Source organism: Emydura macquarii, unplaced genomic scaffold (genome assembly GCF_026122565.2).
Source record: "Emydura macquarii macquarii isolate MOO-44397 ecotype Brisbane River unplaced genomic scaffold, CSIRO-AGI_Emac_v2 contig_554, whole genome shotgun sequence".
Lineage (NCBI taxonomy): Eukaryota > Metazoa > Chordata > Testudines > Chelidae > Emydura > Emydura macquarii.
The window spans coordinates 9373200-9399377 of NW_027130691.1; the positions used below are offsets into that span (position 1 = coordinate 9373200).

General features: G+C 41.8%; 1 protein-coding gene across 2 annotated transcripts in view; it reads left to right on the plus strand.

Moving 5' to 3' along the window:
• Positions 1 to 5548: 5548 nt before the first annotated feature.
• The window catches only part of TMEM132C (transmembrane protein 132C), a 272979-nt gene continuing 252349 nt past the window's right edge, over positions 5549 to 26178 (plus strand). Inside the window, exon 1 of one of the 2 annotated variants that reach the window (XM_067539743.1) lies at positions 5549 to 5597. In XM_067539743.1, the coding sequence (XP_067395844.1) occupies positions 5558 to 5597 (40 nt within the window). In that variant the 5' untranslated portion in view covers positions 5549 to 5557. Of the gene's footprint in view, positions 5598 to 6604; positions 7151 to 26178 lie in introns of those variants that run through there. The other variant, XM_067539742.1, reaches the window with a different exon arrangement.

The window sequence follows — 26178 nt, forward strand, 5'->3', positions numbered from 1 at the left end:
ACGGGTTTTATTTTATATGGGTCCTTTGGTGACTGAGGAGTCCGATCTTTGAGCCACAGCCTTGTTGGCGGATATTGCGGGTGGTGTTGGAAGGCAGGGTTGGGCCATGACTGCTGCATGATGGTTGTCTGTCCCTTCTTTTCTGGCATTTTCCTGCGATCAGGACGAGGCAATTTTCCTCAAAAGTGGACATTCCTTCTCTGACAAGTCTTCGCCAGTTAACCCCGTAAAGACTAAAATTGGTACGTTTACATGAGACAGGCAGAGGCTACTCTAGCTACTCCAGGCCAGGTAGACAGCTGCCTTGAGTGTCCCATTTAGCCTGGCCATCCCTTTGTCATGATGGAGGAACAGCTGGCCCAAACCGAGAGGCGCTGCAACCACATGCACTAGATCGTGATGCCACTGACTCAGATTTGGCTTGGCCACACTCCATAACGGAGGGACGGGCAGGCCAGCCTGAGTGGCATTGGGTGGTGGCACGCTGAAATGTTGCAGATACTTCAGCAAAAGTGTAAGGTCTGGTAAGTGCTAAGGGTCTGATGGAATGTTTTAGAGAAGCTGATTCATGAACACAGTTATTTTGCGTGAATGTGAAGAACGCCGGTTAAAGACCATAACCAGCTAATGAAACTGACACTCGCCTGATTTTTCTAAGAGTGATGCCTCAGGTAAGGCCTTTGGGGCCAGAAAATAAAAGGTTTAACATCTTCACAAATCCCCTAATCCCGTTTATCTGCTGCCTCCCCCGAAACTGATACCTACCTCTTCTTGCCCTTCCCAGCACTGGACTTGTTTTCCTAAAGCTTCCCGTGGGTACAGCTTCAGTGCTAGTTACAATGGGAGTGAATGTAGGCAAGATCCTCCGTTTTTAACAATCGTTTCTAGACCTTATCTGAGCAGGCTTAGATGACAGGTCCCTTAAAATGCTGGTGGGCCCCCCTGGAGCCCTGTCTGTGCTTCAGTGTCATCACTGGAGCTGCACCATTGTGGTTGCAAAGGATTTTTGCGGGGGAGATGGCCTGTTTACACACCCCTTGCACCAGGATAGATTCAAAGTCTATGGGCCCTACCATCCAGCCCTTACAGTGGGGAGTGCAGACTTGTGCAAATGGCCCCACAGAACTTTTCAAGCCAGGAGCTCCAACACCCCGAGTTCCAGCGCCTCTGAGTGGGAGGCCCCTGCGTTGCCCTGCCCATTCCCAGCTGCAGCATCCCCCTCTCACTCCCTGCTGGCCTGCTGACGAGCGCCCTTCACTCGGGCCCGGCACTTGTACCGATACCTGCTGGCTCGGAGGATGCTCTGCAGCCAGAGAAGGAAAGAAACTGCCTGGCCCAGGACTGGCAGAAGTGGCAGAATGCTGTTCCGGCTCACTGAAAAAGTGCCAGAACCCCTCTCCTGAGGGGCCCGGATGATTTGAGGGCTGGTTTAAATAGCAGTACTGTTAACTATTTCACTGCTGAACCAAGCATGCAAGAAGGAAGAGCAATGATAACACATCTTAATTAGGAATGTGGTATAAAATCTTTGAATTACAAAAATATGCATAATCTATTTATCATTTTGCTGGCACTTGGGAAAGTACTGCCCCATTATTTCTTCCAAGCTGAACCCCACACAGTTCACAGTTTGCATACTGAATACCTGAAGTGAACTGGCCACAATTATTCCACAGAGTTAGAAAGAAATTCCTCTCCCCCCTCAGAAGTGAGTGAAGCAGAACAACAAATAAATTGCAGACAACCTGCGAATGGAACAAGATAGTAAATTAATTGAGCAAATTATTTATTTACTCAGTTTTTATTAATTTTGAAAGGTATTAGGCAATACTTATGTAAATATAGTGCGTTTCAGCGGTAGGGCTCCAAGGACTTTAGAAAGGCTGCTCAGTGTCGTTATCCTGGTTTTATAGATGGGGAAAGTGAGGCACAGAGACATTTAGGGTATGACTATATGGTGGCGGCAAAGTCGCCGCCGTCAGATCAATCCTTCTGGATCGATTGAGGGGTCAGTGGAGACCCGCTCAATCGATCAGGGAGTTGACACAGTAAGTTCACCCCCTCAAGTGGCGTAGTGAAGATGGCGTGCAGAAAGGAAGCACAGCAGTCGACGGGAGTTACGCAAGCTACTCTGCGTAGCCTGCGTAACTCCAGTCGACTGCCGTTGAATTTCCAGGTAAGTGTAGACCAGGGCTAAGTGACTTGCCCAAGGTTACACAGACAGCAAAGCAGTGGCAGAAACATTTGTATTGTACCAGTCACTGTAGAAACTAGGCTTACAGTATGTGCCTTACTTGTCTATTAAGGCAATAAATATTAGGGAACTAATACTATTGTTACATGGACCATAGACTGCTCTCCAGCTATAGTCAGTGATCCCAATCATATCTAAAGATATTCATGTGTGTACCGTGAACAGTGTATAGTCCATTGGCTAAAGAGTAAATAGCTGCAGTCAAGGAATATCTCTATTATAACCCAATTAAAGTCAAGATTACAGGCTATACTTTCCATTAGGTCCTATTCTTTTCTGAGGGTTAAAATGCAGACAAATTCCGAGCTCAGAATACTTGTTTTCTTTGGGAGTGGTGAGCTGCTGCCCTCTCTGATGTTTTCATGGGCATCTAGCATGCACAGTTCCCCTTCCAGCCCATCCTTCAGGCAGGTGGGTGGGCTCATCCCTCTCTTCTATTGAAATTCTGACTTGCACAAAATTTGGCAGCTTATTTCCCCTGGAGATAGGCAGATTTTCATATTAATAAAAATACGTAACATCTTGTGCCATAAGTATTTCCCATTTTTATGTGACTCAGGCTACATCTATGTAAAACAACTCAATAGTTTCTTTCTTATATAGTAGATAAATAGTAAGCGGGGTAAATTATAAGTGGCAGTTACACAACTCAAACATTCAATTGGCAAGTTCCTGCTGCCTCTTCAAACTGTGTGGCCCGGCCAGATGTTCTAATCTGAGTGGAAGATAGACAGTTAGGCAAGTTTTCCATGCAAGATTGAAATGTAGATGCAACTGGTACACCTGCAAAAATGCAAGTCACACAGAATATTCACACAGAGATTATCCTTTTTCATACCAGCTGCCATATGCAGAAGCCAACATGGGATTTGGGGATGCATGTATTTTTTTTTGCAAGCAGTTTCATTTTATACACACACACACACATATATTTGGCCCAGTGTATTTGCATATAACCTCCATGCTGCTGTTGCCAAAATGCTTACCAAAGCCCATAGGAGTGATTCCTGCTGGGAATATTAATAGGCAGTATCCTTCTTGTATTGAAGTGTTGTGGGGCTCCTGCTGCACAAAAGGCCTTGCAAAGGATAGATTTCAGGTGCCTAAATGACTGCCATTGAAAAATAAATATGTATTTCCCATCCACACATAGTAGGTCCTGAGATCAGATCAGCACTGAATATATACATGTCTGATGTTCCTGAAGAGACACCAAAAAGAAGCATCTAGATAACCCATTGCAGTGCTGAACTTTGAATCAAGCTTAACGGTAAAAATTCACCAGTCGGTAGACCTGCTTGTTTAGCCCTCACTCATGTGAGTAGCTCCATTATAGGATCCCAACCTGTTCTCAAGAGTAAAATTCCTATTGACTTCAAGGAGAGCAGGATTTGGCGGTTACAGCAGGTTTATATCCTTATTCACATTGCATATTACCTTCCTCTGTGACAAACGCTCTCCATGTCAATGGGACTGCCTGGGCAGTAATGTATTGCTGTGCATTAAGGAGGCAGAATCTGGCCATTCGTAAATAGCTCAAAAGAGTTTTTGGGAGAGGATTTTAAGACAGTATAAATACCAAGCATAGCTGGGATCAGATAGAATTCAACTTATACAGCTCACCTTTGCTTTCATGTTTAAAGGGAGCGTTTGGACTACAATCAATGAAGGCAAAGAAGTTTTTCACATTTGACTTTAATTACAATTTCCTTTTTCAGTCCTTCCCAAAAATACTCACCCTCCACTCACGAGTGGTTTTGTATCTAGTATTCATTTTTTTTTATTTTTCACAGCATCCCACATATTCATCAGATGTGCTTTAGGAAATAAATTGGGCTGGGATCTTTGAATGTCAATGTAATTTGGGTGCCTAACTCCCTTAGGCTTCTTTGAAAATGTTAGCCTACGCAAAGAATCTTAGAGATTAGAGAGTTGAAAACTCTGGCACCTAAAAACTGTAAAAACTCAAAGAAATCAATGCAACTCATAGCAGAATGCAATGCAACTCATAGCAGAATGCAATGCAACTCAAAGCAGAATCTATTCTGTTCTATTCAGATTTGTATACCATACTCATCACCTTGGGATCTGGCCTTTAATTCTTAACTGTGAAGTCTCTACCACGGATCTGTGTGCAACATCCAAAGTGATCTCTGAATGCGGCTTGGGCTGTACAAATACTATTATACACATAGTAATTTGGATTTGTCAACAATCTTATTGTCAGTACTTCAAAATTGTATTGTGTGCCATCTGCCTTCAATTTGCATTATATTTAAACTTTTCTTCACATCTAAAAAAATTCATAAATATTTCTGGTTTAAGGATGATAAAAGTACATTTGAGTCCCTGGGTAACTGGCATTGGTCTTGCCAGTGGTTCTTTGCTCTTTTAAATCAAATTAATTTCACCCACAGATTGTTTACAAATTCTAGTGTAGACAGGGTATAAAGTTTTGTTGCCAGTCATGTTTTACCCCCGGCTTCAAATTCTTACATTTAAACTCAGCTAACAAATATTTGTAGTGTCCACACTAGAATATAAAATCACAGTATTTAACAGTAGAGCTGTTCTACAGTTTTTGAATTAATTTTTTTTTTTTTTAATTTACACAGGCCCTTTTTTCAACATTGAGGGGTTTTTTTGTGAAAAATTTTCATTTACAAAAATTGATTATTTCTGGGGGAAAATCCATGTAACTAGGTTGAGCAAAACACATTAAAAATGGGGGGAGAGGGGGAAACACAAAGAAAAATGGGCCCCCTTTTTATAGCTAATGTAATCATATTTAATAATAAATCATGTAAACTATGACTTCCATGACAGCTGTGATAAACATCAATCATCCTTAAGCATGATTAAGGTGACACAGCCATGACAGTCCCAAACACACTATGGAGATTTCATAAGAAATGTATGGTTTAAGGCAATCAAGCAACGGTTTACCTGCTTGAGTGGAATGATTTTCAAAGGAGTCATTCCGGGGCACTACCAGTAGTTTTTACCTCTTTTATAAATAACACACTTTTTATGATTGGTAAAAACAGCGCTTGCTCTTTCTTGTTTATTACAGGTGGAAATTAAAATCTCTAGCCTTGATCTTGCAATCGGTAGCACCTGTTGACTTCTGCAGAACTCCAGGCAGGCATAAGTGACAACCTGAAAAGATTCAGCTGTGAGATGGGGAGTCCAAATTCTCAAGATCAAAGCAGCAGGTTACAAGAGGTGAGGTCTCCGTTTTGAAGGAATGCTTTTGTACTGAAACATGGGGTTTTTGTGCTCAGCACTTCTCACTGGAGAAAGATGCACCCCAGGGTGGAGTGGAAGGTGGTACAGGTGTCAGGTGAATGGGTCCTGTCTTGCTCCTTTCCCCCTCTGTGACAAAAGGTGTGCCAGGAAATCAGAGGTACAGAAGTGGTGGCATCTCCGATACCTCTGAGTGTGCTTAAAGGCTGCAGCTGGATGCTTACTCCCCATCCTCTTCCTACCATGCCGGGGGATGGAAAAAGGGTAAATGTCAAGGGTATCTGGGTCTCCCAGCAGACAGCATGAGTGGTAAACTGGGGCCTAAGGAATGAATATTATGCCTGGATGGAAGCGAAGGACAAGGCGGTGAACAGAAGGATCTGGTAGAGGAAGGTGCACCTGGGAGAAATCCAGGGGTTTTCTCTTCTCCCTGCCTGTGTGAGGGTCATCCTGATTCTCTCCCAATCTTTCCTTCCCAGGACTGGGCTCTCCCCTTCCCCAGGCCATGGGCCCTACTCCCTCCTACCCAGCCCCTGCAGGGCTTAATCTTCCCTTGCCCCACTCTCTGCCCAGTGCTTCTGTGCCCTTGACCGGTGATTCCCTCCAGAGATCCCATCTTGGGGGCCCAGTCCCTTTCCCCACCCCCAGGCCCTGGCCTGCCCCTCTCCCTAAAGCCTGGTGGGGGCTTCTCTCCTCCATTCTCCCTCCAGCCTGGCAGTGTGAATTCCTGGGCAAGGGTCTCCTTTCCCTCCTCATCGCCTGGGCTCACAATGGGGAGGTTGGGGGGGGGGGTTTAGATCTCCCATTCTCCTGCCCCCCAAAAGCTCTCTGAGCCCTGGGGTGGGTGAGAGGAGGGGGGGGGGCAGGGCTCGCTGATCTTTGCCTGCAGGAGCGTAGCCCCGGTGCCCACCCCAGCAGCTCCCGGCTCTCTCCGGCCAAGTCCCTCCTGCTCGGAGATCAATCACTCCCGCCCCCGGCGTGTGCGAGGCTCCCAGCCCCAGACAGTGCGGGCGAGGAGGAGGAGGAGGAGGAGGCGGGCGGGAGCTGATTGGAGACCGGGCTCGTTCAGCCCCCAGGTTACCGCCTCTGCCGGGCGAGGCGAGGGACAGTCCGGCGGTGCCTGTGCGCGCTGGCGGCTCTGCGAGCCGGGCGCGCTTGTGGGCGGGGAGGGGGGGGGAGAGCGAGCGGCAGCTCCGCGGTCTGCGAGCGGCGGGGGCCGGGCCCGGCTGCTTCCAGCCCCGGCAGGGACCCGAGCCCGAGCCCGGCCGCCATCGCCGGCTTGGAAAGTTTGCCTGCGCCCAGGGCGCGCTGCGCTCCAGCCCCTGCCCCGCCGGCGCCAGGGCCGGGGAAGTTCCCGCAGCGGGGGGGCAGCATGGGGAGCACGTGTGGCTGACCCCCCCCCCCCCCGGCCTGGCGAGGAGCCGGCCTGGAGAGTGACGGGGGGACGGGCGGGCGGCGCAGCCGGGGGGTGTTCGGATGGACCCGCGGCTGGCCGCGGGCAGGGCGAGCTAAGGCGGGACCGGGCGGCAGCAGCAGCAGCGCCCGGGGCCATTCCCTTCACTATGGGCCCCCCCGAGGGGTTGGCGGCCGGGACCCGTCTGCGGCTCGGCTCCGCTGTCAGCCTGCTGCTGGGAGCGCTGCTTTGCCGAGGTAAGCGGGGCTTGTCCCTTGTCCGAGCGGGCGAGAGGGTGGGGCTGGGCTGGTGGGTCAACCTGCAACTACCCCCCCCCCTCCGCGGGCTGGCTTGTACCCGCACCTCCCTCCCCATCCACAGCCCTCGCCGTCTGCTGCTGGAACCAGCCTGTTGCGTCCAGACCCCCCTGTCCCCCCCGCAGCAGCCTCCCTTTTCCGTTTGGAAAGGATGATCTCGGGGTCCCTGGTCGTGTTGCCCTGGAGGACAGAAACTCTGGGGAGCAGGTTTGATCCCAGCAGGAAATCGGAGAGTCTCCCCCGCACCCCTTTGGTCTTTTTGGTTTTTTTTTTTTTTTAAATTCTCCAGCCTGGTTTTTAAAGAATAATGGTATTTATTTCTCTGTCAAGTTGCACTAAAGAGACCTGAATCGTAGGGGAGATGCCCCCATTCAGAGTGGGGCAGAATTCGCATAGGAAACGGGTTCTCACGACGTTAGCATCATGCATGCTAGCAATGACAGGGATTAGATTAGGGAATAGCTGTCTACTAGGCTGCAGGAGAGTTGCAAAGTGATCTCCCTGGAGAAGCCTTAAAAGTGTTATACGGGACTGGACAAATTCCAGATAACCTATAGAAAGGAACAATCCTCTCTTGGCAGCGAGGCTGGGTGGATGATTTAAAAGTTCTTCTCCATCTCTGTGATCACAAACTGGATGTGTTTGTCAAAGGCACATTTTCCTCCCGCTGATCCAGCGCTGTGAAATGTGCTATGTGGGTGACCTGCACAGGGAGGTTTCTATGAAAATTAGAGGCAAGGGTAGGCATCGCTGAACAGCCTCTGTTTCTTGGTCAGATCTGCGGTGTTGTGGGTGCTAAAATAATATTAATAATAACTTTTAGTGGCGGGAACTTGTCTAGTCCCATGTAATTTTTGTTGCTGTTGTCATCTTCAATTGTAAACACCTTCAATTTAGCATTTTATCCTGTTGGTGTCAGGGGTGCCGTTTGACAGACATAAAAGGATTACTAATAAAAAGACTCTTCATTGTTTAGTCTGGTCCAGTCCAGTCCTGCCAGCCTTTCTTCCCAGGATAGTTGAATGTGGAGACTGCCATAAGGTACATGAGAGTATCTCATGAGTGGGGCAAGGGCAGATTAAATTGATCAGTGACAATTTATAAAGCGACCTTTTCCCAAATTGGTAGGGAAAACACAATGCTTAGCAGAAAATTGCATGGTATGCTCCATGCCAGTAATCTTACTACAGTATGTTAACATTTATGGGTATTCCAGTGACTCAACATGCTATACAAGGGCTAATGTAAAATGGGAGATTGCCTTGAGTTCTGCAGCCTGGAGGTGAGAATTATGTTAGCCTCACATGGAGAAATTTCAAGAACCTCCAACTTCTTATACAGAGGGCTGGAGTTTGAGTTGGACAGTGCAGCATCCCTTGTATAAGGTTGTTCTCAGGGGTCGAACCTAAAACAGGTGTTCCACGTTATACTTCAATAAAATGGGCAGCCAATATGTAGGACCCTGCTATCAGACAAGATTTGGGTAATGGAGAGCCCTGCGGGTGCACTGTCCTTCCAAAGAGGTGGCAGAAAGGACCACCACAAGAGGTTATAAACAACCAAACTTGGTAGGCAATTTCTCTCTGTTCGAACCTGGGTCAGTCTCAGCTCAACTCCCGCAGTGGTGCCAGGGCTAGGTGTTTCCTACAGCAGCTATTGGGAACTTCTAATTCTGGGCTTTGAGAATAAGAAAAAAAATATTAGTTCCCTTCAGGGAAGTAAAGCAAAGCCCCTCAGTGAGGGATCTGCCATTCAGTGTTAGGCTGCGCAGTGTGATGGAGAAAAGAGCCGGTTAATTAAACTTATTAACTAAGGTGTTTGTATGGCTTCCTTGTGAGGCCTGAACAAGCATTTTCTTTGCTCTCCCCTTGTGTATTTTCATTCCTATTGTTGGCCTCTGTGGATGGTGATTGTTCTTGAGAGCTGAAGTCCAACCAAATGAAAGTCACTTTTTAGCTCCCAAACCAAACGATTTTAAATGTGCTGAAAAACTTATTATGGACAAGATGTCATTAGGTGTTTAAAGAGCTATATTTACTTCTCTGACCTTATTAGCATCTACTATCAGGCCTGAATTTCTAAGAAAATTTCTCCTAAAATGGTGCTATGGGCTTCAATGTGCCATTTTCTGTGATTATGTGACTTGGCTTATAATGCTAATTCATTCATTCCCAAGAGAGGAGCCTGGCATTTAATTTAAAACTTGCCTTTAGTCAGATCCAAATTTGTAAAAATCGCCTTATGCATGTGCATTGACGCAAATGCACTTTTGTAAGTTTCCCGTGCAAAACGCCGGATGTCTGTGCCCACAGTGGGGGGTCAAGTGTGAAATTATATGTGCACAAGTAAATCCCTGGTGCATGTGTGTTCCTGTCAGTCTTGTTTTAGGAAATGATTTCTGTTCAGCAAAGCGCTAAAACACGTGCTTAAGTCCTATTGAAACCAATAGGACTTAAGCAGATGCTTAACTTTAAACATCTGCTTGAGTGCTTTCCTGAATCAGGGCATTGGTGTTTTGCATCTGTAAGGCAAGTGTACAGACTTATTTTTGTACATGTAGTCCATAGATAATTCTGAATTCTCAAGAGTCAGATTAGTTGTAGAATGAACATGAATCATAGAAGCTAGAAATGCAAAAAAAACCAAACCCCAAATTAATACTCCTTTAAAAATGCCTGCACAGTTTCTCAAATAAAATGTCAGTTCATTTGCACACTTAATTTACATACACTTGCAAATTATGCTGTTTTGTGCATGTAGTTATCTGACTTTTGTGTACAGTCAGAATGATTTTTGTACACAAATGCACACACAATTGCTCACCAAGTGAGAGGTACCTTTTCAGAAGATTCCTCTCATTTACACCACTGTTAATCAGGAGGAACACCGTTCAAATCTGTGTACTTACACTGATAGGAGAGCAGCATCAGGCCCATTATTCCCAGTGCTTAATTCCTTCTGGTTATAAACTTGTCAGACAATGGGGTTTACACTGCTTTATTTGGAATTCTATTCCATAGCTTGACACAACTCTCATCAGAAAGGTTTGCCTACACTTTCTGTTTGTTAATTTCATCTCTTTAGCACTAGTTAAGAACACAGCAGGAATTCACAATCTGCTAAAAACCATAACAGCATGGAATTTATAAGTAAGAAGATAACTTTTCTTTTTATGTAACACATTTCCAAAACAGTCTAAGCATCCTATTAATTTTCAATATTGATCTTGTGTTAATATTTTGTGGTAGAATCTGAAGCTTTGTTCACTATTCTTCTGTAAGAAAATATTAACTGTTAAAGGTGAAAGGATGTAGAGGTTGATCTGTTGTGTCTGCTCTTGTATGCTTCTGAATGCTCAGCTGTGCTGTGTGATGAAAAAGGAATTACAGATATGGATCCAATAACATCTCTCACAATGAGTAATGTGGCTGGCTCTTGAATTAAAATATGGGGCTTCTTATGTATTTGTATGGAATAAAGCAATGAACTGTGTGCCATAGTACATTTTTAAAATTTCACAAATTTAGTAAGTTTCTGGATGTGAGAGCAGAGGGATTTAAATTTGGATTTAGGGCATGGGCCTGCATTTTTAAAAATCAACTGAAGATGCAGATGCTCAGAACCTATTAAAATCTGCCCTGTGGCCTGTACCTAGGAGCAGTAATATGAGCAAAGGAAAAATTCATGCTAAAAGTCAGGAAAGGTTAGTTTGGGGTACAGTCTCCTTAAGGGATGTGATGGAAGTCTCATTGCTTGGGATGTCTAAAACTAGACTGAACAAAATACTGATGAACATACTGTTGTAACCATCCTGCAGTGGCCTCAGCTGATGGACTGAAAAAAAAGACCTAACTGGTATTTTCCATCTGTAATGTCTTTGGTATCAGCCCACATTGGGTAAGCTAGATAATACTAACATGCACAGCAGTGAAATAGTTAACAGTGTTGAGATAAATTGCCACCAGTAGGTTTTTGAACTAACATCTCATTAAGATGAATGGGAGCAAACTATCATTTCCGTTTGTGTGTAGAATTGGGTCACGTTCAGAAGTTTTCATTTGTAACCACAAGAGCTAGAAAGTAGAGGTGTGCGAATAACTCCTTTTTCAGTTTTGTGAAACCAAAAAAACTGGGAGTGAAAGGGAAATGTTTCAGGTCTACCCAAAACAAAAATGTTTTGAAATTTTCAGCAAAATGAAATGTTTAGGGTCGTGTCCACTAAAACATTCTGGTTGACCCAAAACAAAAAAATTTGTTTTGATTTTAAGGTTTAAAAAAAAAATTAAATACAATTGAGGGAAATTCCAAAACAAAATGTCTTTTCAAAATAAAAAGTCAAAATGTTTTTTTGTTTTGGAAATACTGAAACAAACAGTTTCCATGTTTCCAAAATAATTTTCCGACTTTGAAACAATTAGCCAAAATTGACCTGAATTTGCAAATTGTTTTGATCAGTCCAAATTTCCTTCCCCCCCCCCCCCCGCCCCCTCCAAAAAAGAAAGTTTTGCATGAAAAATTTTGCCCAACTGTACTAAAAATTCATTTTTAATGAACGTTTAAATTTATCAGAAGCTGATGAGGCCACTAATGAAGAGTCAGAACTGTCCAGCCTCGATTTCTTTAAGCCCTGGATTAAGTTTAGAAAAGTCTAGTGACATGGCTCGATGATTCAGCACCATCAACCTTCTGAGTGTGGCATCATTGATCAGAACTTTGACAGTGTCCCACTGCTGTACTAGATGCATGCCGGATGTTTAGAGGGAGACATCAGAAGTTATGCTAAAAAGTGTAAAAGAAAAATTATACAATAAAGGGGAAACCACTGAGGAATTATACAAAGACTGCAATTGGGAACTGTGTCAATATGGAGCTGAAGAAATCAAACAGAAAGTATAAGATAAAGAAACAAAACAAATATTGTAGAGAAGATATGAAAATAAGACTCACGTGTCAGTCTTAGAGAGATTTATTTGGTGTGTGGTTTGGGTGCCCGAGAAGAAGATTTTTTTTTTTAATGTGGGATGTGTGATCGAGAGGATAGGGCTCTGGATTGGGAGTCAGGAGATCCGTGTTCTGTTCCCACACTGCCACTGACCTGCCCTGTGATTTTGGGCTAATTACTTCCCTCCTTGTGCCTCTTTCCCTTCCTCTCTTTTGTCTGTCTTGCCGATTGAGTTTGTGAATTCTTCCAGGTAAGGATTCTCTTTGTCTGTACAGTGCCTAGCACAACGGGACTGTGTCTTTTTTTGAATGCTCTAAGCAATACCATAATACTGTGATGCTGTAATGTTTGACTCAGGTGATTCAAATGACTGTGTGAGATCTATTTTTATACAGTTATTATATTTTTTAATATATTCTTTGGCCAAGAAAGTATTGCTGGTTGTTAATTGTAATTTTGGTAAATAAAATTTGGCATTGAGACATATCATCTATTTACATAAATACATAGTGCCAAAAAAAGTTCCATTAAAATTAGTGACAAAACTGTTGATTTCAATGAGACTAGGCATCCGTCATTGATATAGTAACTTTAAATTGATTTTTGGTCACCTGTTTTAAGTCTTTTAGGGATATGGGGCCAAATTCATCCCTGGTTTTTCTCTATAGTGTATGGCCTGATGACTTAATTTAAGGTTAGGAAACATTTTGTCTCAGCAGACCTATCAGAGAGTGGAAATGTATTGTCTCTCTTGTGTCTTAGAGTTGAGTGTCTGTTGTGTCTGGTTCTCTCATTCTGGCCCTATGCGATTTCATTCACACCATGGTAAATCAGGACTAACTCCACAGAAGTCAATAGAGGTATATTAGCATCAGAGATATTGGAATGAAGCCCAGTTCCATCCTTGGCCACGTCATATTGTGTTTCCATTTCTTTCTTAAAATTGAATGACAAGTGTCTTTTTGGGCTGAGGCAACAAGATTTACATGGACGGTTAGCATGAACATTGTTTTTATAATAGATTTGTTAGATGAGGAAGAGAACAGAAGGCCAAATTCTGGTCCCACTGAAATAAACCAAATTAAGGCCACTTTAATTCTGAATGAGGGTGTTCACATGAAGTTTTAGTGTGGTTTACCTAATCCACTTCAAATTCACACGTTTAGTTAATTCAAATTAATTTTTCTGGATGTCCCTGTGTAGACAAGCCCTTAGAGAGAAGGAACTGGTTCACACTGCTTTTTCAGTTTGTCATGTTTTTTGACTGGTAGCAGCAAGAAAGAGGCATATATTACAAGAGACCAGATTTCATCAAGGCTTGTTTTATATCCTGTGACTGGCAGATGTTTTATAACAATCCTTAATTTAGCTGTATCTCTTCTTTATGGTAACATGCAGTAACCTCCTGGCTACCAAACTTGTCCTGGTGTAGTTTCAAATTCAGTTGTCCTGGCTTGCTGTAGCAGACATGGAGTCCCGTATATTTTATTCAGCCTTCCTACAGACTCCAATACCCTAGGAAAAACAGTTTCACACTGTTCAGCTCTTCAAACAGCTGTACTGTTTTGTGTTCTGTGGATTGGCTCAGGCTCTAGTGACAGATGTGACCCTTTTGAAACAGGAACAGACAAATGGTGCATTGAAAGTTCATAGCTTTTGCAGTATCCTCACTTAGAAGTATCCGGTAAAAGCCTGGGGATGCATCTAGCTTTGGAAATAATTTTGCTCCAGCACCGCCTGTGTCTGTTTTAGTTAGTGAGCGGAAATGCTCTCTTCATCTATTTGTTCATATTTTTTGGGGTCAATACACAGCCTCGGGTCACCATTTTTCTTTTCAGATGTAACTAGTGAATTGACCCAGTTAGTCAACTCTTCTATTTTCCTAGCTATTCCAAACAATATTAATCTGCTGAGCTTGAATTCTATAAACAAAGTGTCATCGCCATCACTAAAATCACAGGCATCCTTGCACTACTGGTCATTCAGCCAAACTTTCTTTAGGGGAGTACATTTTGGCTAAGTGGTTTGTTGCCACTATACTTAAGAAATGCATTAATGCCTCTCTTCTCATCACTGGCTTCTTGGGTCAGTAGCTTTGTGCTCGGAGACATCCTTTCTCTGGCACTTCTTTGTCTGGAGTAGCACGAATCATGCTAATCATAGCTCCACTGTCATTATCAAAGGTCTTTGTATGCAACTGTGCAGTTTCAGCAGCTTGACAGATATAAACAGCTAGATGAGTCTCCCTAAGTAGACACTTATTATATATCCCAGTAAGTGCTTAATCTGATTCTAACGTCCTTCAATGGGTCACAAATGTTGTGTTTAACATCAAGCCACTACTCTGTTATTTTGTAATTCTAATACTGTTTTCTAGATTTCTTCTACAACTGTAAGTGAAGGATAATTTTTTACAGAAGTAGGATGTGATTTGTTTTGGGTTTTTGGGGGTTTTTTGGTAGTTTTTAATCATTCATTCAGAAAATAGCAAACAATACAGGAAAACAATAATTCCCATTCTGTTCTGGTCATAATAATTGTGTGCTCAGTGTCACTTGTGTTCATCAAAGGACAAGGACTGCATGTTCCTCTTTTAGATCAGGATACACAAGTCTGCTGCAGTGGGAGACTGAGAATTGTTAGTGAATTGGCCTTTTTCATAATCTGAAGAAAACAGTGAGCCAGAAAATAGTGTTTAGGAATTTGACATTTATATGAAAACCTTGAAGAAGAGTAGGGGGGCGGGGGTGGGAAAGAATAAAAAAAAAAGAGTGAAAGGCTGGCTGAGTTATGAAAAAAGGCCTTTTTTCTTTTAAAGTTTGTTTGTATTTTTGGAAGGAACAAATCCTTCATGGTCTCCTAAAGCACATCTAAAAGCCAGTTTTACTGTGCACTAAAAGAGCCTAAAGTAAATAAAAAGCATACCACAGTCCCATCATGGTGGTCTGGTGTAACTGACGTGAGAATTTAGCCTATATCATTTATTTTCTCTTAGCTAGTATGGAATTATAGAAGTTAGACATGAACTGCATCTACCTTGTCAATGCTGGATTCCTCACGCCAGTGCAGGATTGTTCCTGCGTTGTCCAATAGAGACATCAACATTTTTCAACCACAGTTTTTCATCAGAAAATGCAGTTTCGTGAAAATTGAAATGTTTTGCATGAATGTGTTGATTATAATGAAAATTTTGATTGCGGGAGTGCAGGGGGAAGTCAAACAAATTTTGCCTTTATCATTTTGTTATGATTTCAAATTGTGTCATTTCAATATGGTAAAATATAATATTATAATAATGTTTTGACATTATCCAAACAAATGATTTAACATTATCAATACAGAATGTTTTGATGATTCCAAATTAAAAAACAGATTTTTCATTCTGTGTTAAATCTTGAAATTTTGGCTTTTTGTTCTGATTTAGAACAAAAACAAATTTTGAAATGTTAGAATTTCCCACAGAATGGAAATTCTGTTTTCTGATCAACTCTTTTCTAATATCTGGAGTAATACAATTTTAATTTGCTCATGTGACACCACAGAAATGATTGGTAGGCATGGTTTGCATTGAACAGGATATTAATCTCTGAGAAGTTAGAGAAAGTGAAAAGGCACTAGGTAAACTATGCCTTTGTGATTTCTGCCTCTATTTTTCCCCTGCCTGTTGACTTCGTATAGTTTGCTTTAACAAAATAAAAATGATGGGTACATTTTAAAAAATCTCCATCTCCCCACAGAAAGAATCTATAACTTTTTGTATTTGTTTAACTTAGAGCTGCCCAAAGACAAATGTATTCTTTTTCTCAGTAATTGGAAATGAATAAAGGAAAGGTTGCATGTTATTAATATAGGCCCGGCTGGTAGCACTGACCATTATTAAGGTTGCCCAACACTACCCAGGATAAGACCCTGTTTTCAGTTGCTTATAATTTGCCAAACCTTAACCATTTGGGCTGAAATTGTTTTATGCTGGTATCTGTCTGATCCACTTGATGGCATTTCTGGGTTTTTTAGTTTTGCTTTTTAAAAAAAACCCCAAGAAATCTCACACACAAAAGAATATTATTATTATTATTAAAAGAACGTTATTAAGGTTGCAAAGTCAAGCATAAAAGTTAGGAAATGCCAGAATTACGGTTGCTTGTTCAACCTTAATTTAGCCCTCTTGTCAGTATACATTATGATATGGTCTTCAAATGCATGACCACATACTTTTTTCCACAGGAGCCCTGCCTCATTCAGTGCTCATGATGGACCTGTTCTTGGAATGAATCAAAGTTGTGTAGTGAAGGAGGCTGTTGTCTGTAGAACTCTGCCTCCGTTTTTTGCAGAAGTTGAAAGCTATGTAGTGAATGAGGCGGGGGATTGCAGGAAGAAAAAGGAGGCTGTCCTGATTAAGACCATTGGGATGCTGCCCTGGATAACTGGATTCTTTCCCTGCCTCTATAAATATAAAATTAGGGATGAAGTACGCTGGATGAAGCTAGCCTAGAGAGAGATTGAGATTTGGGCGTGATTCAAAGCCCACTGAGGTCAGTGGGAAGCTTGGCATTGACTACAGTGAGCATTGGAGTAGGCCTATTGTGAGATGTCCTGATCCAACATCTACGGTAATCAATAAGAACCTTCTATCGACTTCATTAGGCTTTGGGTCAGAGCCTGTTTTCTCTCCAGGCCAGCTTCATGAGTGATATAACTTCAGCTGAGTTACATTAGGGATGAATCTGGATTTTTCTCCCTTATCTTTACTGTCCTTATAAGTGATTTCAGGTGTAGGCTGAAACTTGGTCATGCTTTGCCACATGATCATTAAGGATTGTAGATTTTTAACACTGATGGGTTAGTATTACCAACGGTATCTTAAACCACAGTGACCTATGCCAAAGGTTCAAGCTGTTGAATGACTACAGTATCAGGATTAGCACAGTGAGACCCACCAGTAAAAATATCCTTAGTTTTGGAGACTCTAGGAGCACACGAGGAAGAGTGGCCATAACTTGTGCGTGTATGACTTATCAGATGTCTTTTGATGAACAATTTCATTGAGCAGATGAACAATGCCAAAACTACTGAAACACACAGAAAGACCAAATATATCAGCATCCATTATGTCATACTCGCATCCCTGGGGTGAGTCAGGTGATTTATCATGTGGCTATCCTGTTGGTTGTTTTCTTATTCTCTTAGGCTAGGCAACGCCTTTTATCCTGAGTTTCATTTACCCCCACTATGCTCATGCATATGCATGAGAATGTCATCCCCTTTATCCTTATTTGCACTTCCACACCCCATAATTTTTTAGCATGCTCCATTTCTCATTGGCTACCCCCTTAGTTTCCCTTATTCTCATTTTCATCTACGTCAATGAGTTACGATAGCAACTTGAGGTTATTGCAGAATCCCCTGAAATGTTACTATTGAGCATCTTGTGGTAGTAACTGGTACATTGCAGGTATTTTCCAGTCTATTGCTGCATAGTCTCTGGAGCATCAACACTTCACACACATTTCACTGTCATCTTACACTTTACTGGTGAAGTGTTATCTCTCTGTCAACTAGTCATTGACAACCTGTTTCAAGCCTGAGGCCTTCTGTGGTCCAGCTACGTATCTTACAGACCTAAAGCCTGTGTAGACCTTCTGTTACAGCCTTATCTTACTTGTATCCTTAATACACACTCATCAGTGATACATACTTATTAGTTCCATACCCCTGTGGTGTAATCCTGTTTATACTTTATCACTTAAACCTACAACTCAGATCTAATCTAATCAATATTTGATTAAGTATATAATCAAATATATTTCGATTATATGATCATAAGATGTATAGATAGATAGATAGATAAAATTAATTAATTAACCAATTGCCATCCTTACTTGGCTGCTATAGCATGTTTATTCCTCTCATTGATCTGCACCACTTCCTTCAGTAGAATTATTCATATGCTAGTGGGGACTATGGAGTAGCCGTTCCTTAAACCAGATTTATTTTTTATAACAACTGAGATTTTTAATTTATTTTTTTAAGATTCACGTGTCTTTAGAAATAGCCAGCGTATTTTGTTTGCACTCTGTAGAATCAAATGACTTACTGCTCTGCTGGCATGAAATAAAGAGTAGCAAAAACAATAAATAACTACTGTGGAGAAGATAATATAGTATTGATTTGATAGCACCTGGTAATTTTCATTGATCAGAACCCCATGGAAGAGACAGACTGAATCTGATTGCACCCTACTGATCCTGGATGAGTGGCTAAGAATACTATTAGTCTGTAAACTCAGGAAGGTTTCTATATGGGGACAGATTGATTTGAAAACCCATAAATAGATGGCAAAGTAATAACGTGATCAAACTTCTGAATAACTTAGTATTGCCACTCTTCAAATGTTTATTATTTAATGACCTATTTAATTTTGATTTAGAATGTTCCTCATTAAGTTCACACTACTTTGATTTTGCAGGTGTGTTTGGTGCTTGCTGCTGCCCTTTCACACCTCCTGGTGCACTGTAGCACCTTGCATTCAGCTGTAATTTGGGATTTGGACATGGGCCATACGGAGTCTGACAGTTTCTTTGGGTATTGTAACAAGAAAGAGCTTCACTTTTTATGGAGGCAGCATCTTTGCCCTGTAGTGATTGCTCAGTGAATCCCTGATACTCTACCTTATAGAAATTTTGGCACACATAGTCTGATCCTGAGTCAATGGGAATTACAGATGCTCAGCACTTCTCCATAGTCTGTGCCTCTGGTTAAAGCCAATGGGTCACTGTAACAATATCTGGAATGCCGTTTCTCTGCAGCTGGCCTCTGATAAGACGTGATGGATCTTTGAATTGCAATTGCTTCCATGCAAAGCTTAACCATTGGGGGTGGGGAAGGAGTGGATTGGTGTGAGTGTTAAACCGCCAGAGTGGCTCTGATAGTTAAACACTCACCGGTATTCTCCATCTCAGGTTTGAAAGATATTGTACTAAGCTGAGAGAGTGTCCTTTTATGAAAGGACACCGTTGAAGTGATATTTATAAAGAATGCCTTCACGCTGCTGCTGTTCATAATAACTCCCCTGAAAGCTTGCAAAGGAAGTCTATTCATATAGGTTGCAGAACTGTAGGATCTATTTCGCCCTCCCCAACATGTTTGTATTGAGATGCCCTCTCCTTACCCTCTCCCATCCTCCAGAATGGTTGAGAGCCCTACCCTTTTTCCCTCCAGCCCCACACAAATAAAATGTGATGGTACTAATATGATTTCCCTTTCATGAAAGTCTCTTCACACTTCTCTTCCTGTGGGGTTGCACATAAGTGTTGGGCTGCCAGCATTGCCTTATTTAACCCACAATGAAATTGCTGGGGTAGAAAGGTGGTTTAGTGATTAGAGCAAGAAAACGAGAGTCAAGAGTCCTGGGTTATTTTTCCCAGTTATGCCACTGACTGCCTGTGCAAATTTGGGCACTTAAATAACCTCTCCTTGGCTCTGTTTGCACATCTGGAAAATGGGAATGATAATACTTGACTTCATCCCAGGGGTATTGTAAAGCTTAACTGACTCATGTTTATAAAGTGTTTTGAGATTCTCAGATGAGGGAGCTATTATGCCAATAGAAAAATTATATTTGTATTACTGGAATTTGAAAAGGATGCTATCAAATTTAACTGTGTCCCTTAAAGTATTACAATTTGGGATTAGGAACCTGTATTATTAATGGTAAATCACTCACATGTACCTTGCATATAGTCAGGCAAATTTCTTGGTGTCCTCGTCTGTTGTGTCACTGCATGTTACAATTAATGTTTTGTAGTTAGTACTGAGGACAATATGTCTTCCTACCTTTCTGGTGGATGGAGCTAGGGAAGGGGTTATATTATATAAATGCCTAATCAATGCCCAGTGTTCATTGGTACAGCACAGCCCAATTGGTTTGTGATCCAAGGTCTTGTTTCTTCAATACAAATACAAAGCAGTGGTAACTAGTAATCATAAAATAACTAAATAAACCCATTTTATTTTTAAATCCTTTTATTTCTGGAACTGAATCATAAAGTACCTACTACGATGATCTTATCGGATTGTATCAGTGGTCTGAAGGTGTGATGCCTTGCTCAGATCACCCAGAGCTATGAGCTGCTATTACTACCCTGACTCAGCAAGAACGAGCTTTGCTCCGGCTGCTAAATTATGAGTCGGCTCCCTGGCACACCAGCTTGCCTGCCATGATAGATTTGCAATTGAAATTGCAGTGATGTAAAGAAAAAGTTATTTAAAAAGAAGTATTTATTTTGAAGAAGTTGAATTCATATATTAATGTGAAAAAAATGTTCTGAATGCAAATTTTGTTTTGCTGAGACTGTGAAGTAAAGATAAATTAGCTTGAAAAAAAAAATGATAGCAAACTCCTCAGGACTCTGTCAGTCCAACCCTTGCCTTGCAGGTAACAATGAGTGAACTCCAGTTCGAGTTCCCCAGAGACCTCTTTCTGCAATTTCCAGTCCCTCTCACTGTCCTCTTCCAGCAGCTATCAAGTTTGCTGTCTCCAAAGATACAGAACACACAGCAGCCTGTTAGTTTGGCTGAGGATTTTACCCTTCAGTTTAATACACAGCACTCAGATGGTTTTGTAATAAAGCAAGAATAAGTTTATTCACAAAGAACAGATAATTAAGTGATAGATCAGAACAGAACACAGTTATGGTTAGATCAGAACAGAACACAGTTATGGTTACAATAAAACAAAACACACTTCCTAGCAACTAAAACTTAACTTCAGCAAGTTAAAGTCTTGGTCCAGGCAGGTTTCTCACTTAGTCAGTTCCCAGAGACTTCAACTTCTGTGGCTGAAGTTTCTCAGATTACAAGAGCTCTGGCCCCTTGTCTGTCCAGCACTGGATAACAAAATGGTTTTTTGCTTCTGCTTATGTCTTCCCAAAGTTCATTGTCCCCTTTTCAAGAGATGGGAAGGCTTCCTGGGGATGCAGCCTCCATTTCCTGTCAAGATTGTTAAGTAGTCATCTTCCCTCACTTGCTTGTCTAATGGCTTTGTTTACCTTAGATGTAAACGTCCTTTTCATTGTCTTTTGTCTCTCCTTCCTTAACTTACATTGGAGACACAGTCTAGATGGCGAAACAACATTCCTTTATCTAGGACAGGCTGGGCTTAGACCCTGTCTGCCAAACACATTTAGGAACCTATTTCCAGCACAAACGTACAGTTCTTTATACACGGCTCATACATACATCTCACCATAATATTAATGACCAGCGTGTAACCAGTTTGCATCTGACACCTTTTAGATACAGATTGATTCCAGTCAGTTGGGGCAATGAGTTGTCAGGCCTGATGAGAGTTAGGGAATGAGGTGCCCTCTGCCAGTTGGCATCGATGAGCTCCCTGGCTCACAGAAAGTGCTATGCATGGGCAAAGTATTATTATTTCAGAAGAATGAAGTATTTAGAGTTCAAGCAGAATGTGCAAGAGTATTCCAGAAATGGTTTATATGAAAAATTAATAGTGGGTCCAGTGTGCCTCACAGGCCAGACTCTGGGTATGTCTTCACTTACGGTGGCAAATTTGGCACTGCTGGATCGCTTCACTGGGATCGATTGAGCGGAAGTGGAGACCTGCTCAATCGATCCGGAAGTCGACCGAATAAATCCACCCTCGGAAACAGAGTAATGCTGTGTTGACAGGAGGGCATTTCCCATCGGCACAGCGTAGTGGGGATGCTGCGCTATTTAGAAGTTAGGAAATCGATGGGAGATACGCAAGCTACGTAGAGCTACGAAGCTTCCCGTTGACTGCTGCCAAATTTCACGGTAAGTATAAGACCAGATCTGAGATACTTTTGCTTACTTTGGATAGTACCTTACTTCTTACGTGGTCTCACTGTATCAGTGGGGTCACTTATGGAGCATGTCGTCATGAATAAGGGGAGCAGAACATGGCCTAGGTGAATATTTACTGGCTGTTTCTATGGGAAGGGCCTGCTTCTCCTCCCATTGAAGGGAATGGCAAAGATCCCATTGACTGTCAGTGGTGCCAGATCAGGCTTTATCTAAGGAAAATATATTCAAAATCAGATGCATGGCCACTGTTACCTTGTCAGCATCAGTGCAACTTGTTTATATAATAATATAAGTAATTACTATTGGGTAAAATTCTGAGGTGCTTAGTTCTTGGCCAAACTTCCATTATGTAAGGGCCTCAGAGTTTGATCCATGATTAACTGACCTGGATGTCTCAATGTTATGCTTTTACTACATGAAGCCTCTTAGAAGAACCCTTTCAAGTCTCCAGTTCTTTGTCATCTTCAAAGTGGAATCTTTAATGGTCATTGTCATCTCATAGTGACCTGTGAGAATTTTATACTCCTGATAGTCATGAATGGGCACTGGATTGCTAGGCCTAGAGACTTGACCTCACGTGACATCATAATCGTATAATCAATTATATTGGTAGTTATACACCTGCCATGCCAGGTCTGGTAATCTGCTGGAAAATCCTCACATTCCAGATAAGGGCACGCAGCACCCCACAGGAGCTTCCTAGCAACTCAAAGGAGTAAGTCCTAAAACAAAACAAAAAAAATAGCTGATGCTCAGAAGCACGAGATGCTAATTGCCAGAAGTGTCCAGAAGGAATTTTTCCAGACATGCACAGCATCACAGAAGGGGCAGGATATATTTTTACTTTCCTTTGCAGCATCCTGAGCAAGCCATGGCTGGAAGCAGGATAGCAGACTTGAGAGAGACATGCTATGATCTGGTATGAAAGTGCCCATAACACAGACCTACCCAGAGGGTCTCGCTTTATTATATTATCCACACTTATTCATAGAGTCATAGATTGATGCCATTACCTTGGTTGTTTCATGGTTGAAATCGAGATGTCACTATATTTCAGGCTGAAAGCTTCACATGGCCTCAAACCTTAGGCTTTCACTGAACTTTAGCCTTGGTTTGGAAAATTCATTTAAAATTAAATTAGCTGTAGTGACGAAACTACAGCACTTGAATAAGAAGCTTCAGATGACATTTAAACGCAATCACCTAATGCTCTAGTGTCAGAACTGGTTTGAGGTAAAAATCATAGCCTCAGGCAACATTAATTGGTAGAGTCACAATATGTAAATAGCCTATTTGAAGAGTAACTTAAATTTGGTTGTTTGGTTTGTTTTGGGTAAAAATAGAAATCAACCGTTTTATTGATAGGCCTGTGCCCACAATCCTGCATGCCGCTGAAGTTTTGGATCCTGCCCCAGATTCTGCAACTGATCCCTCTCCCTATAACAGGCTGAACCAACACCCCAGATTCAAAGATGCTTAATTGTTGGGAATGTTCAGATGTGGGTTTGAACTTTGTGGCTATCAATCCTTCTCTCTTTAGCATGGTAGTGGGAACATGTTGGACTGATTCCAAATTGGATTGATGGCAAATAAGATTGCTTAAGACAGAGATTAAAAAGAAGAGTGGGTTTTATGCATGTATCCTCTATTACTTTAAAAAAAAAAAAAAAAAAAAAAAAAAGGACTCCCTGACCATACTTGAAATTCCAAGTTTCTTATGCGTACAACAAAATCTCTCCTTTGGGACAAGACACTGTGAAGAATATGCATCTGTTGACCGTTTAATAGATTTACAGGAGACAGGAAGATAAGTGTGCGGCAGGTGAGAATCTATGAATGAAGAATAACACATTGCATCAGGCTGTATGTGCTCCTTATTTTCAGAGGAGCAACTCCATTGTCAATGAAGCACCAGTAAGTTTCCTTCAGGTAGCTTTGTTTCCCTGATCAATAGGTTTAGGAAAGAAACTATTTATAAGTTGGCTGATCTGTAAAGAGGGTCAGTGATGATGGATGACTGAGAAGCAGAGATGAGCAAACTTGTACTGCCTCTGATTGACCCCATTCAGGCACCATGGGGTTCAAAAGTTCGGCTTAAATCCTAATGTTGTTAGCGTTGCATCCCACATAGGAGAGACTGTGAGAAATGCAGTTTGGGTTGTGGGGAAAGAGAAATCCAGTGGAAAAACACAGGATGAAAATTCGAGTCGAGAGGAAAAAAAATACGTAGAGCCAGCAAAGATGGTGAGATTTATTTATTTTTTAATGACTCTCTGCATGCATATCCTGTACAACGCAGGGTGACATATACTCAAAGATTCCCATTGATTTCAATATACTTTTCATTAGGCCTTTCAGCAAAGAGGCAAAGGACAGGATGGAAATTGAGACTGAACTATTTTTTTTCTCCTGGAAGTGCTTCTTTGTGCTGCAGTTCAATGTGAAGAAGCTCACTTTGCAGTCACCTGATTTGCACTTGTTCTTATGGACTCCAGTCTTCAAAGCTGTCAATCCAAATCCTTCCATCAGCATTCCACTCTCTTAAAGAGAGCTGCAGGTTGCCAGCCTCTGATCTATATTAATTTCTGATCCTCTCTGAAGAAATATCCTAGGATTTAATGTAAGATCTATACTCTCCGTAAGGTGATATAAATGTAAATATCTCCCTACATAAATAAGGGACAAGTGGAGTTTCTTTTTTTACTGTTCTGAATTTGGTCCAGCCACACTTAAAAACTTCGTTGCTCTTAATTGAAAAAGAATCCAAACAAAGAAAGTGTTAAGGGAACAATTTTTAAAAACCAGTAGGAAATGCAGACCACACAGAACAATAGGAGTAAGAAGAACCAATGAAGACAGATTTCTTCACAGGAAAAAATCTTGGTTGTGGCAGGGTGTGCTAGGAAATATTCCAAAGCTACTGGAAAAGATAAATTAAAAAAAAACCAATGCTTGGTCTAATTCACTTCATATATGATGTTTCCTAATGCCATATTATATGCCAAAAAGTTAATAATGGAAATGCAGCAACATTGGCGATGGTTTTCTTTTGGTCTACATCATTTGGATTAGAAAATGATTAGTCATGAATTTTGGTTTGACCACTTTAAGGTGTGTTTATATATAGCTGGCAGCAACACTTACAGTGAAGGTTACCTAACACTTTCCACTGTACCATCCTTTTTTCAGTTGCTTACACCTTTCTCTAACTTTATCTGGTCAAACTGAAATGTTCCATGATGTGTGTCTGCCGCAGATTGATTTTTTTTTTTTAAAGTTTCAATAAAAAAAGTTCAACAATTTCCCAAAATAAAGTTAGCAAAAAAATATTGTTTTGCCATTGTTAAAAAAAATTCTTATAATGGTTTGATTGAAGATTTCTAATTTAATTTAGTTTAAAGCTCTATTTTAATTGTTAGTTCTAAACATCTTTTTGTGGGTTTTGCAACCCTTGCTGTGTTTCTGAAAGCCCCAGCTTGTAAACCGATGTTCTGTGAGTCTCAACTTTAATTCTAAAAAAGTAATTCTTTCAGCCTCATGGTTGTAGATTAAAGATTAAAGCTTGAAAACACATCTCCCATGTATCCTAAAGGTTAAAAAAACCAGAAGGCAAATAAAAAGAACCCTGATTTTTTTTAAAAAAATATTATTTTGAGGGACTGACCCATGAAAATGTTTGGGAATTGCAATATTGCTCAAGTGTCTCTGTGCCTGAGAGCAGGGTCCTGAAATTTGGTGGTGGAGAAGAGGGGTTGCTCTGGAGTCAGAAGTGACTTTTGTTGTCCTTGTGAAAATCCACTCAAAATCCACGCAGCTTTATCCACGCAGCTCTGAAAACTGTAGTTTGCACATGCACAGTAGAAGTTGGTTAGAGATTGGCAGGTAAATTCTGTACTGAGCATGCTCCGGCCAAGGGATGCAAGGCCTTTCCTGACTATTGCTCTTTCTGCTTGCCAGGGGCTACAGTGACACTGGGCACTAAGAGTCCCTCCCACTCTCTGCACTTCTCCTCCTGTGCTTCGCCTGCTGCTGCCCAGGCAGGGAAGAAGGAAGCAGCCTCATTGGGATACAGAGGGAGGAGGGGCAAATGGCTATCTCCAGGACCACCCCTGTCTTATTCACTGGTGCCCAGGGTGTGGAGGGAAGAGCCCTGCTTTCTTTGTTACAGAAGTGGGAAAGT